The sequence below is a fragment of the Lacerta agilis genome, chromosome 9 (assembly GCF_009819535.1).
Source record: "Lacerta agilis isolate rLacAgi1 chromosome 9, rLacAgi1.pri, whole genome shotgun sequence".
NCBI lineage: Eukaryota > Metazoa > Chordata > Lepidosauria > Squamata > Lacertidae > Lacerta > Lacerta agilis.
Window position 1 is genome coordinate 44,243,852 of NC_046320.1, and position 15,992 is coordinate 44,259,843.

Here is a 15,992-nt window from a genome sequence, read left to right on the forward strand (position 1 = left end):
TTTTGCTTAGGTCCTGCTTGTGTGTTTCTCACAAGCACCTGGTGGGGCACTGTGAGAACAGGATGCTGGATTAGATGGGACCATTGGCTTGATCCAGAAGGCTCTTATGAGCGTACAGTAGTAGCCACTACTATAGTCATGCAATGGAGTTAAGTTTATTAGTGGCCCTTCCTCAAAACTACCTCAAAGTAGCATTAACTGGGGAAACTCAGCCAGATGGGCGGGGTATAAATAAGCAACAACAACAACAACAACTTATTATTATTATTAATGTTATTATTACTGTACAGTTTAAATTTGTATTATGTTCCCAGAATAATAGTAATAGTAATAATGGCATCATCATGGAAAGGGAAAAAAGTGTAAGTTACAAAATGCAATTCTTAGAATGATTAATTTATACTATCATAAAACCACAATAGGATGCATATCCTATATGATAAAACACAAACATTAAAATATATGGATAAAAGAAAGGCATGAGTTTTGAAAAGATCTGGAAGATATGCATGTACTTCAGTAAGCTGGAAAGAGACACAAGTAAAAAGAAACTGCCTAAAGATACTAGCATATTCTCTGCCATAAAGCAGAATATATTTTTTCTACAAGGTGACAATTTAAATTCCATCTGGGAAGTAAAAATTATTGGCTTATATTCACTGTCGTCACCTAGACAATGCTCTCAAAAGTGTTTGAATGAGCTTGTAAGACACCCAAGATTCTTATCTCTGAGAAATATTGAAAAGTGCCCAAAATATGGAACATAGCAAGATGGGAAAAAATACATTTCCATAAGTGAGTTAATAATAAAGGCTCCTGAGATGCTCTCAAGAACAAAGAGTGGATATGGTTTGAAAAGTGTCAAAATGTACATCTGGAGCCCCCAAGAAAATTAGACCAAGACAGACTTATAGCTTATTGAAACCAATTACTGTTTATCTGAAATAATATCCCTCAACCCCACTGAAGACAGAAATATGCCACATTACATAGGTAGTATAACTTTACCAAACTATGAAATAGGAAGAAGACATACCCTCAAGGTTCTAGTTTAAGAAAGGCCTTTTTCCCAAAAACATGGAAGCCAACAAATCAATATTGATGACAAAAATACATAATCATTTTAGCTTTGAATTCTACACAACATTCAGAACTCTGATAAGGTAGAAACTCATTTTATCTAAATTCTATTTTCAGAATGGAACCAATTATATTAATTTTCAGAATGATTCTGATAAGGTTTCTCTTAGAACATAAGGAAGTGCAGTTTTATGGCAACAAATGCCAATTATGGTTGGGTTTAAAAAACAACAACAATGTATGCACCTTATATTAATTTTCTCTCTTATAAGGTTGTCCTGATTAAAAACAAATTGAACTCTTGGGGGAGGAGGGTTTCAAGGCCAGCTATTTAATTAAAACTATAATTAGCAATACAAGAAATTAAAGTATGCATATTCTAACTTGTCTTAAAGCTTTATTTCTATATGGCTGCAGAATCTGTAAACACAGTCCAGAAATTCTAGTACTTAATAATTTAGAAAATAAAGACCTATTGCAACAAAATGCTGGACAGCACCCAATTAGAAAATAGTAAGACCTTCCAAACTATTTGGATGGTGGAAAAAGCCTCCAACATTCCAAGAACAGTAGCACATTCCATGATAAGGCTTGGAAATGTTCAAACTAATTAAGGAGACTGTGAATAATTTAACCCCTGCTAGGATATCTGACTAAATCCTACTATTAATAGCAGAACTTGAAGATATGACCAAATTTGGTTTAACAATGTGCTGAGCATCAGAGGGGGACATCATCATGCTCTACCTTAGAGGATCTGGATTCTGTACTGCAAACTCAGAAATCTGACCACAACGAAGAAGTGTCTAAGGGCAGTGGAAGCCAACTGATTAATCTGACATGGAACTGTATGTCCGCTGTCAGGTTTCACAAGGCCCAGCAACAATAACTGGGGGAAATTGAAACTGACAGCCTCAAGCCAGAATCTATCTGCCAATAAACCAAATTTATTTTTCTTTTTTTCATTTGCATCAACTGTAACAAAACAAGCAAGCAACATGCCACATAAAATGCAAGAGCAACAAAAGCCACCATTGAACTATGGCAAAACTGGATGTGCAATATGCTAATTCATAAACCCTTCACTACAATCTGAAAATTCTGAACCGCCCTGTGATCCTTGAATGAAGGGTAGTACAGAAATTTAATTAATAACAACAACAACAATTTTCTCCAGGGATTTGGATAACCAGCCTTCCAAATGGCTTTTCACAACCCATTCAAATACAAGGGAACATTTCCATTTATAGCTATAATGTATGCCATTTGTTTTCTTCAATTCAAACACAATGACAAAGCACCAATAAGTACTTTTGAAAGAAAAATTAAGAATGGCAAAATTACTTCCAAGCCAACATAATTACAAAGTTTTCATATGTACACAGTCTTACTATACCGTAACACAAGCATACCTAAGTTACAATGTCAACAAAATGCCACAGACACAACAGAGTAAGGATGTATATACATGGATTGCATGTGGTTTATAACACCAAGAAACTCAAGACCTGTTCTTATTAAAAGTTCACAGTGAAATGTTTGTAGCATTTCCAACCTATGCCACATGTTTATTTGAAACCATTGGCTTAATAAATGAATGTAGTCTTGCACAGGGACAAAGTTTAACATCTTGCTTCCCCAACCACCTGCACGATAAACACACAGCAGTCTACTTACATTTGGCGTTTAATGTATTCTTTTAGTAGTGCTTCATCAACAGAATACATCTGCACTCCTGTTCCATCATCGTAGTAATACATCATACTGGTGTTAAGATCTGGTTGAAATGGCTGGTCAGTCCTCTCATTATATTGTTCCCGGTAGCCATATGAATATTCATGGTTCACTTCAGGAAGGAGGAAAATTGAATTAATACAAATTATGAGTCTAAGTATGTGAAAAAAGAAAGCCTCGACCTAGTCAATGTTTAGAATTATTTGAGAGAGTCAACATTTTATTTTATTTATTTCATAAAATTTATATGTCACCTGATTGTAGAAAAAACTTCAAAGCAGTTTACAATATATATATACATGAGTCAGAGGGTAGAAATTTACTTTCAGAAAACACATGGCAAAGTTTCTCAGTAACATTATAATCATGGGATAAGAGGTCTCTCAGGAACCAATAACTGCTTAATGACAGGACAACAGGGAATGGAAGGACAATTTTCACAATGGAAGGACATGAATGGCAATTAACTAATTCCTATGGGAGCAGACACTATTCAAACTGTCACTATTATTTTTTCTTAATAATTTCTATTTTCATACTTCGAGGGTTTCCTCTTCCACGTCCTCTTCCTCTGCCCCTGCCTCTTCCTCTTCCTCTGTAAAATCCTCGAATACTGCCACCTTCACTTCTCACACTAGAGACTTCATCATGATCATCTCGTTTTTCTCTATCCCGTCGCCAGCCTTTTAGAAATAGAAGAAATGTAGATTCCTAGAGTTACAGAAGTGAGGTTTTAACAACAAGTAGTTGTCAATTAAATACAAACACAAATCAATAAAATTTAGATGACATACTAGTTCTTGTCTCATTGCGTCTGTTGTTGTGTGGCACAAGTTTGCCTGTTTCTGGCTGAGATCTTGAACTGTTCCGAGATCCTGGTCTATCTTGGCCTTCTGGCTTCATATCATCTAAATGAAGTGGCACCCATTTGTGCTTGTTACCTTCAAGTGTAAAATATAGAACTAGAATGCTGTTAAGAATACCCATTAACCCTATAAAATATATTACATTAAGTATTAATTCCCACGTTTTGAATACATATGCACATATGAATTCATTCTAAGAATAACAGCAAATGTCACAAAGTAACTTTCTATCATAAAAATAAGCTCTGCACATACAAGAAATAGCTTCTCATCCTATGCACAAACTCAAATTTCAAACACTTGGGAGAGCACTTTGGGAGGTGATTAGATGATTTTCATTTCAACTGGAATTTATAGAAGTCCTATTCAGACAGTATGAAAACATGAAAGTTATTAGATGAGGGGGAGCTGTGGAGGAAGGCATGCTAGCGCTGCCTCCTTTCATTTTTGGCACCTTCCATAATATGAAAGCTAGGGAGCTGTTGTATCTGTGGGGACTCCTTGCATGTATGCAAACCCCAGAAAATCAGACTGCTGCAGGAATAGTAAGATATCACTGGTGGGCCTCAGTAAGATCTTAAAAGGACACTCTTTTAAAGCAATTCTTCAGAAATTTAATCCCACTGTGTCTTTTACCATGTTCATAGGTTCTGTGGGGATATCACTGAAAATACTATTCAGTTTATTGTGCTTTGGAGACAGTGAAGAGTTTTATGTCATAGTAGTAATATTAATATTATAACTGCTCACTCTTTTCCACCTTTCTACCTTCCAACTCTTTTGAAACCTAACATATGCTAATCGCCTATGTGAGCTTTTCCTGTAATATAAGCAGGATATTAGGTTGGTTGCTACCTCATTAAATGACTTGTGGGGAAACAAGACACTGTCAGAGGGTTAAAGAATTTCCTCCCATGACAAAACTGATGTGATGCACTCAAAGTGCTGAAGCAGCTCCTTGTTTCTGAATATGATTTTTGTGTTCTAACTTAGATTAAAATTTTATCTAAGGGTTCATCTGCATGCATTTACAGTATGAGGTTACTGATCTTCACACAGAAAAAGCTAATGAAATTTCTTTATATATAAACTAATGCCCAAATTTAAAATTTTAGGAAAATGAAGATTTGCTAAATTCTAAAATATTAAAATATTAATACAGCAAGATTTGTGCAAGCACTATTGAAACAGTCATAAATTAGAGTTGCAACCTTTAAAAAACTGTCAATAAAATTAACAAGAATGTCAGAAATCAGGAGCACAAACATACTTTACAGCTCCATTCTTTAAATTTAGTCATGATACCTCAGGTTATAGAGAACATTATTAATATGCTAGCCCAAACCAACCTTTTTTCTTTTGATTGTTAATCTGAGCCTCATCTTCACTAACGTTTTCGCCAGGAATATCCGGATTTATTTCCAGGTTTTCTTTGATTCTGCTATTATTCTTCCTTTCATTCTTCTCTTCTTTCTCCTTTTTAATTGGAGTTTTTTTATTCTGATTGCTTATATTTTTACACTGTAACACAACAGAGAAAAAAAACATTAGAGCGGAATCCTAACCCCATTCAAATATTTGCAGCAATCCCATCCCTGCTGCCAAATTTGAGCTCCATGATAAAAAAAAGCAAACCACTCTTTCCTACTGTCCATTTATCAACTGTTCAGTTGACATGTGCAAAGTAACAGAATCACAGCAGAAAGTCCCAGCCTCAATTTTTATGTGTTGGTTATACTATCTGTACAGTCCCTATTCACACGTGTTCAGAGCCAGCTATATGTATGAAGGCTCATTACATGTTTCCAAGGAACCTGCAAAAGCAAGGTACAAGGCACAATTAACATATGGGGGGGGGGCTTGTTACCACAATTCCTCTACTGCCTTCCCCAATCACATCACTGAGCACAAGAACATATGGACAGAACAGATAATAATAAGCCCGTTCAACTCCCAAAACAGTTCAAAAACCAAGGTGCGGCTTCCAATTGGCTGCAGGAGCTTCCTGCACTCAAGTGGAAGCCGCATCAGATGTTTAGCATCCGAAAAAGTTTGAAAACAAGAACACTTACTTCCGGGGTTTCAGTGTTCAGGAGCCAAAATGTACGAGTACCAAGGCATTCGAGAACCAAGGTACAACTGTATTCCATTATTAGTAGAGTTAGATTTCCAGCTAATGTAAGAATAGTTAAATCCATTATAATTACTATGGCTCCCTTTCTCTTCCCCACATGCTTCTACTAGCAGGCTCCTCCACAATCCTTCCTTCTTTCTTTTTCCTTCTCTTTCTTTCTTTGGAGGCAACTTGCAGAAATAAGCAATTGCTGCTTCCTTACAACCACTTTTGGTATCTACCCCAGCTGAGCAATGGTAGCTTTCTCTGTAAACTACTTTCATGTAGGCGAGTTACAAAGAGACAGATCATTTGTTACTACAAGCCACACAGACAGAACTCTCTGGGTGGAGCACCTTTCTTGCAGCAGTGATGGTGGTCCATGTTCTTTCTCCTTCAAACCGGGTTTCGCATAACACTAATCCAAGTTGTGTGGTTTGTTTAAACCATGTGGCTGTTTAAACCTAAGTGCTCCCATTTCACTCCTTCGTTTGTTCAGATGAAGCAACAAACCACAAGCCTTGCATTAGTGTAACATTCAAACCAGTGCTTATGGTTTGTTTCTCCCAAATAAACCAGGATTGGGACTCTAGTTATAGCTTTGAAGAACACAGGTTGCAATGGGTTTTGCTGCCATAGACAGAAGATTGGGACTGATCCTTTTCAGCTTAAGTACCATATCATTCCACATTCAATCTGATTTCTAAATCATACTTCAGAAAAACCAGCTACAAGAGTCCTGTGGCATAGGGTAGAGAACCATTAGCTATTTACAGAATGCTTTAGGAGAGGGAATGGGGGCTGGCTACCCAAAAATATTTTTCTGCAAATTGTCTAGCTGCCCTTGCTGATCTCCCAAACAGATACCTAGGTCATTTGTATGCAAAACAATTGTCATTAATTAACTGATCAGCCTTGTACAACTCATATATGCTTTAAGAATGAACTGAACATTATGTGCATCAATTAGTTCTATCATACCTCATTGATATTGTGTTTTGCAAAGGTCACAATATGAAATTATTTTTATGTGGTATAAAAAAGAAAAGCCATCTAGAAATAAGTAAATGTTGTCATTGCAATTTAAACTTGTTAAGGAAATAATTTTGCCTTCATTGTAAACTACCGTAGTCTTACAAGCAGTTAAACCACAGGTGTCAGACACAAGGCCCGCGGGCCTAATCCGGCCCGCCAGACCTCGTCATGTGGCCCGCGCTTGCCTCCCTCCCTCCCGGTGCCCGCCCACCCGCACCGGGGAGCGAGGGCGCGCGCGCTCACTGCACGCAGGGCCGGAGCTGCCATTTAGGCCAACTAGGCGGCCGCCGCGTTCCTGGCCCTCCTGCGCCCGCCCGCTTCTCCAGCTGGCCGGCGGCCCGCCCTCGGGAGGCTGAGGCAGGCGCTGCTGCTGCTGCTCTGCTCTGTCATGCGTCCTCCCTCGTTTCTGCCAGCGCAGGCGCAGCAGCAGACAGCAGCAGTTTCCCTCCTGTTTGGCTGCTGCTGCTGCTGGCGTGGAGGCGGAGCTGCTGGCTGGATTCGACGCGAGGCGACAACGAGGTAAAGGCAGCTGCGGGCTGGGCCAGGGGCGGCGGGCGAGGGGGAAGCCCTCTTTCTAAAAATAGGCCACTACTTCCACAGGTAACTCGCTGCTGGAGTCTCCAGCACAGCTTTGCAAGTGAGCTGCGAGGCTGCGAGTCTGAGGCTGTGCACGCCTCATGTTGAAGAGGGAGCCTGAGCCAGCTCCCGCAGATCAATTGTCTCCAGTCTCCGTGGAAGCCCATTCGCTGCCTTTCCCTCATTGGATCTGTCGATCACTTTCCCGATCACTTCCCCCCTCCCTCTTGTACCGTGCCTGGCTGCTGCTGCTTGAGGCTCTCTTCCCCTCTTGCGGGGAGGGGTCTGGGGAGGCGAGGGGGGTGGAGAGAAACGTTTCATTCAGGCTAAACTGGCAGTAATTTAATCCGATCCCTCTGCTGAGAACAGACAGCAGTCGTGGTCCTTTAGAAATTCAGACAGCTCCCCCTGCCCCCCCCCACCATGTTTTTGGTGTAATACAGATTCAACCCTAAAGCCAAATCGCATCGAGGAGCCCCCTTGCAGTGTCGTTGCTGGCCGTTTGCCTTGCCGGTAAGTACGGCTGAGGTGTGGCAGCGCAGGTCTAGCCGTACCTGCTCAGAAGTAAAGTAATGAATCGCCATTCATTGTGGTTTATCTTATTTGTCTCAAGCCTTGCGCACCGATGAGACGCAGAAGCCCCTTGTGTGAGCAGGCAGGACCCCGCCCGCCTCTCCCCTGCCCTCTGTCCTGCCCACCTCTCTCCTGATTTCTCCTTTTTTCACTTTCCCCTCTTCGCCTCTCCTCCTCTTTATGGTTTACCTGTTTTCCCCATCCCCCTTTTCCCTCCCTTCCCCCCCTCGGTCACATCTTTTTCCAGCCTTTCTTTCTCTTCCCCACTTTCCCCACTTACCAAATTCTATTTTCCTCTCCTCTTTTCCACATCCTTCCTTTCCCCTCTTTCTTTTTCTCCTTCCTTCCTTCCTGTCTTTCTTCCTCTCCCTCATTCTTATTCTTTCTCTCCCTCTCCTTTCTTTCTTCTCTCCCTCTTTCTTTTTCTTTCCTTCTTTATTCCCTTCCTTCTTTCCTACTCTTCTTTCTCTCCCCTCTTTCCTCCCTCTCTCCCTCCCTCTCCTGCATGTAACAGATTGCTTTGTGCCTGGGTCTTCTCACATGGTGACTATTCAGTAGGCATGGTGCTTGTTTACTAATTAATGGGTTTGTGTATGCTAGTCCTATCAGAAGGGCCATGATTTACACCAGTGCCACCGTGCTCTCCTTTCACCCCGAGTTAAAATGATTGAAGTAGTGCACGGAGTGGACACATAGTCCTACAGATAAAACCGGCCCTTTGAGGGTGACCAAACTGCTGATGTGGCCCCCGATGAATTTGAGTTTGACACCCCTGAGTTAAACTAACAGTTAACCAGCTTGCTAACCTCCATCTGTTGTACCTTATAGCTGCTAGCTCCTCTGCTACCACACTCAACCTAAGCTTGTCCAACATTCTGAAGCTGGGAAAGTTACAATACTGTTATGAAAAGAACATTATGATGACAGTGCAGAGACAGGAGAAAATTGGCTGGTAGGCAGAATTATGAGAAGAGAAGAGTACAATATTGTTTGTTATTTCTCTGGGCAAGAGATACCTGCCACATGGAAGTGGCAAACTTCATTGTTGTTGTTACAAAGAAATGTTATAAGTGTACTGACTTCAGAGTTGGCGATTTCACTTGGTGTTGGCCAGTTTGATGCATCACTGAAGTCATTTGCCTGCAATGGTAATGAACACATCTTACTATCCAGAAACATTTGTTCAACAGCAAGCAAGCAAGCACCCCCATTTGACACTGGATTTATGCTACAGTTTTACAGAAATAAGATCGCAAAACAAAAACTCTTGATTCTTACATATCGCAAAATAACACAGTGAAAAAAGCAAACTCAGCAACGTGGTCAGCAATTCTGAATCCATACACCTTTTAAAAACAATGTGTTCAGTCATTTTTATGAAGGCAGTCTTTTCAAATTTGATATTAATGTTAAGAAATAATTTGCATAATAATTAACAGTCAATGGATGTGAATTACTTGAAGCTAAAATCAGCAAGTAAACATAGCTTTTCTGCTTATCCTCTATTTCCAATGTAACTCTTGGTAAGGAAAACTTTTCCATCAGTTTGGAAAATTACATACAACACTCAGACTAGCTGTTTTACTTCTCAAGATGCTCCTACAGTAACTTATCCCTTGTTCAGTTCAAAGGACAGACCATATTGTAAGATAATGGCTATTCTGAAAAAGGTATCAAGAAAACTCTAATAAACTTTTTTGTTTGCTTTAAAAAAAACTTTCAACCGTCTAATTTCTGGGTACTCCCACTTTCTAAAAAGCATATACAAATAGATTTTAAAAGCAACATTTGTATATGAGAAAAGGATTTCATGTAAGTCTACCAGCACTATCTTTCTTCCTGAACTTGAATAAGATGGTAACTTAAAAACTTTGCTTCAACAGTTCAGTAATAAGGGTGAAGCCTATGGTTCAGGTTTTATAGTCTTTTCCATATTAAAAAACCTATTCATTTGAAGTATGTGGTATCAAATAAGTCCTCTTTATGATAACTTAAATAAATATGCAAATACAGGATTATCAGTATATTACAATAAATGAATTTAATAATTATGAAAGTATTAATTACTAATTAATATAATAATTTAAACATGAATTAATAGACTATAATACTGATTTGGACTCCTAAAACATACCTTACTCGATTTCTTTACTTTCGATTTTCCTGCCTTTATGACTTTAGCAGAACTCTGCAATTCTAAAATGAATAAAAGAAAGATGTGATTCAAGTAATCCAGAAAGAGTAGCAAAGCCAAGTTCATCACATAATTTAAATAGTATGATTAATTTCTGCTCTCACATTGTTTAAGTACAAGTTGAAACAAAGAAATTCCACAAATTTGTAATATTTGCCTTGTATGCTAGTTTATAAGAGTATTTACTTTTCCAGAATTTTGTATTCCATATGTGACAGCTGTGGGGGCACAGACTGAAATATTTAAGTAGCTGTCTGTTACATATATCTATAAGCATAATGGTAAAGTAAGAATTCATCTGACATAGATTGGATATTTGTTCTGAAATCTACAAATATACTGGATAAGTAAATACTACAAATATTACAAATTTGTCAGATAACTTACTAATACATGATTAATGTTTCAGGTCTTCTCCATATCATACTCTGAACAGACATATGAAAAGTGAAGATTCTAGAGCCAAAGTGAAAATAAAGAAACAAAACAGTCTAGTTTCAAGAAGTCCATCAAACATTAAGAATGTAAATAGTATACTATAAACAAAATACAATTAAAACAAAAATCTATCTAATGCTTAGCAGGCTAAATAATTAAAATTAATCTAATTTCAATTAATTGTTTGCATCTTTCTGGCGCTTATGAGGAAAAATTATAACTGCTAGTCCTATCAAAAAGCATCAAGTATAGATGGAGGGGATGCTTTCTCTATATATCAGGCATCTCCAAACTCGGCCCTCTAGATGTTTTGGGACTACAACTCCCATCATCCCTAGCTAACAGGACAGGTGGTCAGGGATGATGGGAATTGTAGTCCCAAAACATCTGGAGGGCTGAGTTTGGGGGTGCCTGCTATATATGTTTAATAACCTAGTTAGGAGTGCAAATGTACACGAGCCCAAAAAGATTGGGATCCCCTGCTGTACACTGTAGGAATTTAAGATGGAAGAGATATACTGTACACAGTACTACTTTGTAATATATTCCTTTCTAATATGTAACGCATTTTGAATGTGAGCTAGTAACTTATCCAAAAGAGAAATAATATGATCAAAACAACAACCGTGTGGTAGAGATTATGCTCATTGTATTGCAGAAGAATAGTACTGTACTACTGGGGTCTCCAATGCGACAACCATGTGCACCACGGTGGCCTCAGGCAACCCCCAATCTGGAGACCAATGGGGAGTGTCATAAACACCACTCTAAGCATTTTGGAGAAAAGTCTGAGTTGAATGATACCGGGTATATTACTAACCACCGCCACATTTAGAGCAGGAACTAGTCAGGCATATCATATCTGACAGCATCTTTTCTGAACACATCCGCTTTAATATTATATTCTAGCATTACAAGGTAGTGCCTGAGCAACTATCTATCTGTCTAGGCAAGCATGTAAAGCTGAATGCGCACAAGTTAAATGTGTGTAAATTGCAGACTTAATGTGTAGAATAAGTTTGCATAGCATCACTTAATGAACTTATTACATGAAAGCTGAAGATATGCAAAACAAATTATCTATTTAATAAAATCCTAATTAATGCTAATTAACCTTTTACTTTCCCTATTTTTTAATGTAAAATACAAAAGCTAGTTATTTAAGGCAGAACTCTATTTCTAAGATATTTAAGCTAGGATATTTAACACATTTATTAGGGAGCAAGTACTTAAGAATTCAACTAAATGAATTCTTTTATCCAAGTTTTAAATTGTACTGTTATATCACTTTAATCTAGCTAAGTCCCAGAGCACTAATATAATACCTTCTATTATCTCCAAGAGTGTTACAACTACTGCTGCTGAATTTGAATACTATTTCATGATAATTCCTGCTACACAGTGGCATACTGTGGTTTGTGATCCACAAATTACCGGTACTGTATATACAGTACAGTACATGCTAAAGTTTCTTGCAAGACCATCAAGCATGAACTACAAAGCAAAGCATGACTAATTACTACAATGGTCATTCTCTAAAGACCTGTCAGTGCAAATATATATTTAAAAGCCTTGAATTTGCTTCCACCAGCATACTATCACAGGAACCCTAAACTATGAATAGCACCCTCAAGAGAAAATGAAGTAAACTCTATACAGAATTCACGTTTTTCAGTTTTATTGTAGGTAATGCAAAGTGTTGACAAACATGCACAGCGACAGAAGAAAGAGTAAAGGCTATTTCATAAGTTAACTCGTTAAGTTTTTGTTTGAAAGTAAACTTATTTAATAGCACCACCCATACATATAAGTTCACAAATATGTAGAACTGCAGTATATATGCATACAACAGCGGTACATACACAACAGTGATTTACATGCAAGCAGGAATAAACTATTCCCTGCACGCAAGTGGCATCCGCACAGGATTCTGACATGAAGCAAGCAATAGGCATAATGAAGGACAAAAACACAGAAAAGCTCTGTATGGGCATAGTAGGACTACAACAGTGTCCCCACCACCACCACGACGTCTATCAAGCTAGATCTCTTCTCAATCCCCACCCCCCAAGAAGTAGCCGCTTTCGCTTATAGGCATCCCTACCGCTGCCAACTGAGCTCTGGCTTTCCCAACCGCTTCGCTCTCACCGTCCACCTTATAAAACAACTCCAAGGCAGAAGAAGCCACACCTCTTCACGCTCATTTTCCTAATCTGACCATATATGCAACATGAGAGAGGGCAGGCAAGGCTGAAAAGAGCTCCCTGGCACCGGCTGGCTGGCTGGAGGCAAGCAAGCACACGCCTTTCTCCGAAGCCTGTGTCATTCGGGGTCGCCGCCGAAAGCGAGCGGGGAGGGTGGAGAAAGAGAAAGAGAGAAAGAGAGAGGGAACGCTTTAAAGAAACTTGAGAAGGAGGCACAACAGCAGCAGCAGCACGCGGGGCTCTTGTCCTCCCCGCAGTAGGTCAAAACACAAGCTCCCTGTTCGCCCAGCCCTTTCCTTACCCGAGTCCTGCGGGGCGAGCTCGCTGCCGGCGGAGGCGCTGGAGGGGGATAAGCTGCCGCCGGAGACGGGGGGAGGCTTCCAGCGGGTCCAGGGGTTATCCTTGGGCAGGGGGGCCTCGACGGCGTGAGGCTGCTGCTGCCCCGGTTGGCACTTGTCGCCGTTGCTACTATCCTCTTCCTCCTCGTCGTCGCCGCCCTCTTGCTGCTGCTGCTGCTGCAGCCCCTCGCCGGAGCCGCTTTCCCGGGGGGCTTCGGTCACTTGGCCGGAAGGAAACAGGAGCTGCTCCTGATGGTTCTCTTCGGGCAGTCGGGCCCCGCCGCCGCCGCTCTTCTCCGCGCCGCGAAGTGGTGCCTGCGGGACGGCCGCGGACATGCCGAGAGGGGTCCGCACCCGCTGTCCTTCCGCGCGCCCCTCTCCCTCCGCTCCCCGCTGGGCTGCCGTAGCGCGGGAGGGGGAAGAAGAAAGAGAGCCTCTAAGCGGAGCTGCTTCGTGCGGGGGGCCTGGCCCGCCCCACGGGGGCTGCGGCTGGCGGGGAAGCAGCCCCCCCGCCCCAACAGCGGCCTCCGGGGGCGGCGTCGCTCATTCACCTCAGCGGGTGGTTCAACCGCCACCGCCCCGTGCCGGGGGGGGGAAGGGAGGGGGTTGTAGAGAAGAGAGACGCGCGAGAGGGCCCCGCACGAGACAGGAGAACGCGTCGCCGCCGAGGGGCCGCCCGGGGTTGAGGGAGGGGGGTAGGGGGTAGGAGGAGGCGCCGGAGCCGAGGCACAGTTTTCGTGGGGCCTGCTTTGAGGTCCGGCAAGGAGCTCCGTCACAGCTGTCGCGCGTGTGTGCGCTTCCTCGCGCCGGGGGAGGCGGGGTGGGTGGGAAGAGGGGCGGGGACAGAGTCAGGGAAAGGAGTGAAGGGAGGGGGGTAAGAAGAAGGCGGCGGCGGCGGCGAACGGGCGAAGCGCTCTGCAAAACGAGGGCGGAGCCTCTCCGAACCCCTTCGGCGCGTTGTGACATCACAACGGCCAACAGCGCGGAGGGAGGCCGCGTGCGTCTCTTCTCCGGGCTCGCCTTCCCCCCCCCCTCCTTTTCGCTCTGCTCCCCTCCCCTCCGCCTCGGCTAGCCCCGCCTGCGCCCCGCCCGGAACGAGGAAGCGAGAGGCGGCAGCGGAGATGGCTGCGGAGTGTAGTGCGGCCGTCCTCAATTGAGGACCTGGGAAGAGGAAGCGGCGGCGGCGGCGTTCAGGGAGACGCCACCGTTCCCCCTTCGAATTGGGTGGGCCGAAGGAATGCCGCTTCTTGAGGAGCACGACAGACGCCAGTGTCTGGGGGAGAGGGAGTCAGTTGACAAGGGATGGGGCGCGAAAGAACGCGGCCCGTCGGCACCTGAGAAAGGGCTTCCTGTGCACGAAGCTCACCTTCGGCCACACCAGCATTTCTTCGCCTCAGGAGAAGTGGGAAAGGGTTATTTTGGGGAGCTTTTTTATTTTTATTAAGACTTTGGGCAGGCAACCTTGACACTGCAGACTTAAAAACAACTGCCTGGACAATATAATTAAGCGTTGTTGCATTGATTATAGCTTGCTGCCGAAAGATCATTTACATCCCCCCCCCCCCACGGCTGCATGCTGTAGGAGGAAGCACTAAGTCTTTTGAAGTTTCCACCAGCACATGAGCCCACACGGAAGGCGGCGGCTGCCCGCCGTCTTTCAATTTTGGCTTAATGTACAATGGCTTTGAAGATCCAATAAGATTAAAATGTTCCAGAGCGATGCAGCGTTGGCTAAAACATCTTTCGAAATAAGACTCAGTTGTGCTGTAGGCTCCCGTGATACAGTCTGGGATGGTTCCACGGGTTTGGACTAGATGACCCCCCCGGGATCCCTTCCAACTCTTATGATTCTTGTTTACCATGACACAGTAGACAAACGACTAGATTTTCTCTTGGAAAATTAATTCTGCAAACAACGAAAAGAGTTTTGCACCTAAAAAGATGCTGTCATCTTCACTTGCAACATCTATCTATAGCTTCTGTGGCTGTTCTTTGTGACATGCACATTTAAGAAAGCACCAAAGCAGTAGACAGCGGTGCTGTCATAGCAATCCATGCATTCCAAATGTAGGCTAATAATAGAACCAAATATGGAGCTGGAAGCCAACTTCAGCTTGTAATTCCATTTTATGTACATGTTGCAATAACCTAAGTTGCTTCCATTCTTCTAAGCTAAAAAACAGTAACTGTCCTTTGAAACAAAGGGGTGTTGTTTACTTTCTGGAAGACATAAGGTTCAGCCTGAGTCTAGCATTCCAAGAACTCTTACTAATTATGCCCTGCATTTGCTTTAATTCATTCTACAGTATTTATTTTTATTTAGAATGATAAAGCAAACAGCTAAGTAGCATATGAAAATTTGTACATAAAATGCACCTCCAATTCCCCAAACTATTTAAAATGCTAATGTAGTTACCTGATAGTACCACAGGAAATGTCAGGTTATACAGATTTTACTTACAACTGAAACATTCCTTCCATATCAGACATGAACCTAGAGAAGCTGCTTTGCAATTCATCACTTTAAAAAATTGCCTGACAAGCAGTCCACAGCTCTTAAGAGTCCACAAGATGGAATGGAAAACAGGTATTTTAAAAATGACATAAATACAAATAATTTTAGAAGGCAACTAGAACATGCTACTTAAAATGCATGCAGTTCATAAAATTGTGTATGTCAAATGGTTAGGAAAAAAACTGCCTGTCTGTTAATCATGTGAACAGATAAAAACGTATCAGAAGAACCTAAACCACAAATGAAAGTGGTATTTTTCAGTGGTTATGAAGGCATTCAGGAGGGCATTTTGCTCCATCTTGCATTACTGGGTAGAGACATTTTGG

General features: G+C 41.9%; 1 protein-coding gene across 3 annotated transcripts in view; it reads right to left on the reverse strand.

Annotated features, from left to right (window-relative positions):
* Positions 1-13,775, reverse strand: part of LARP1B (La ribonucleoprotein 1B) — a 28,246-nt gene extending 14,471 nt beyond the window's left edge. The window contains exons 1-7 of one of the 3 annotated variants that reach the window (XM_033159669.1): positions 13,115-13,775; positions 10,112-10,173; positions 9,058-9,117; positions 5,030-5,201; positions 3,609-3,755; positions 3,354-3,497; positions 2,758-2,926 (exon numbers count right to left, since the gene is read on the reverse strand). In XM_033159669.1, the coding sequence (XP_033015560.1) occupies positions 2,758-2,926; positions 3,354-3,497; positions 3,609-3,755; positions 5,030-5,201; positions 9,058-9,117; positions 10,112-10,173; positions 13,115-13,487 (1,127 nt within the window). In that variant the 5' untranslated portion in view covers positions 13,488-13,775. Of the gene's footprint in view, positions 1-2,757; positions 2,927-3,353; positions 3,498-3,608; positions 3,777-5,029; positions 5,202-9,057; positions 9,118-10,111; positions 10,174-13,114 lie in introns of all 3 variants that reach the window. The other 2 variants (XM_033159670.1, XM_033159668.1) reach the window with 2 other exon arrangements.
* Positions 13,776-15,992: the final 2,217 nt, after the last annotated feature.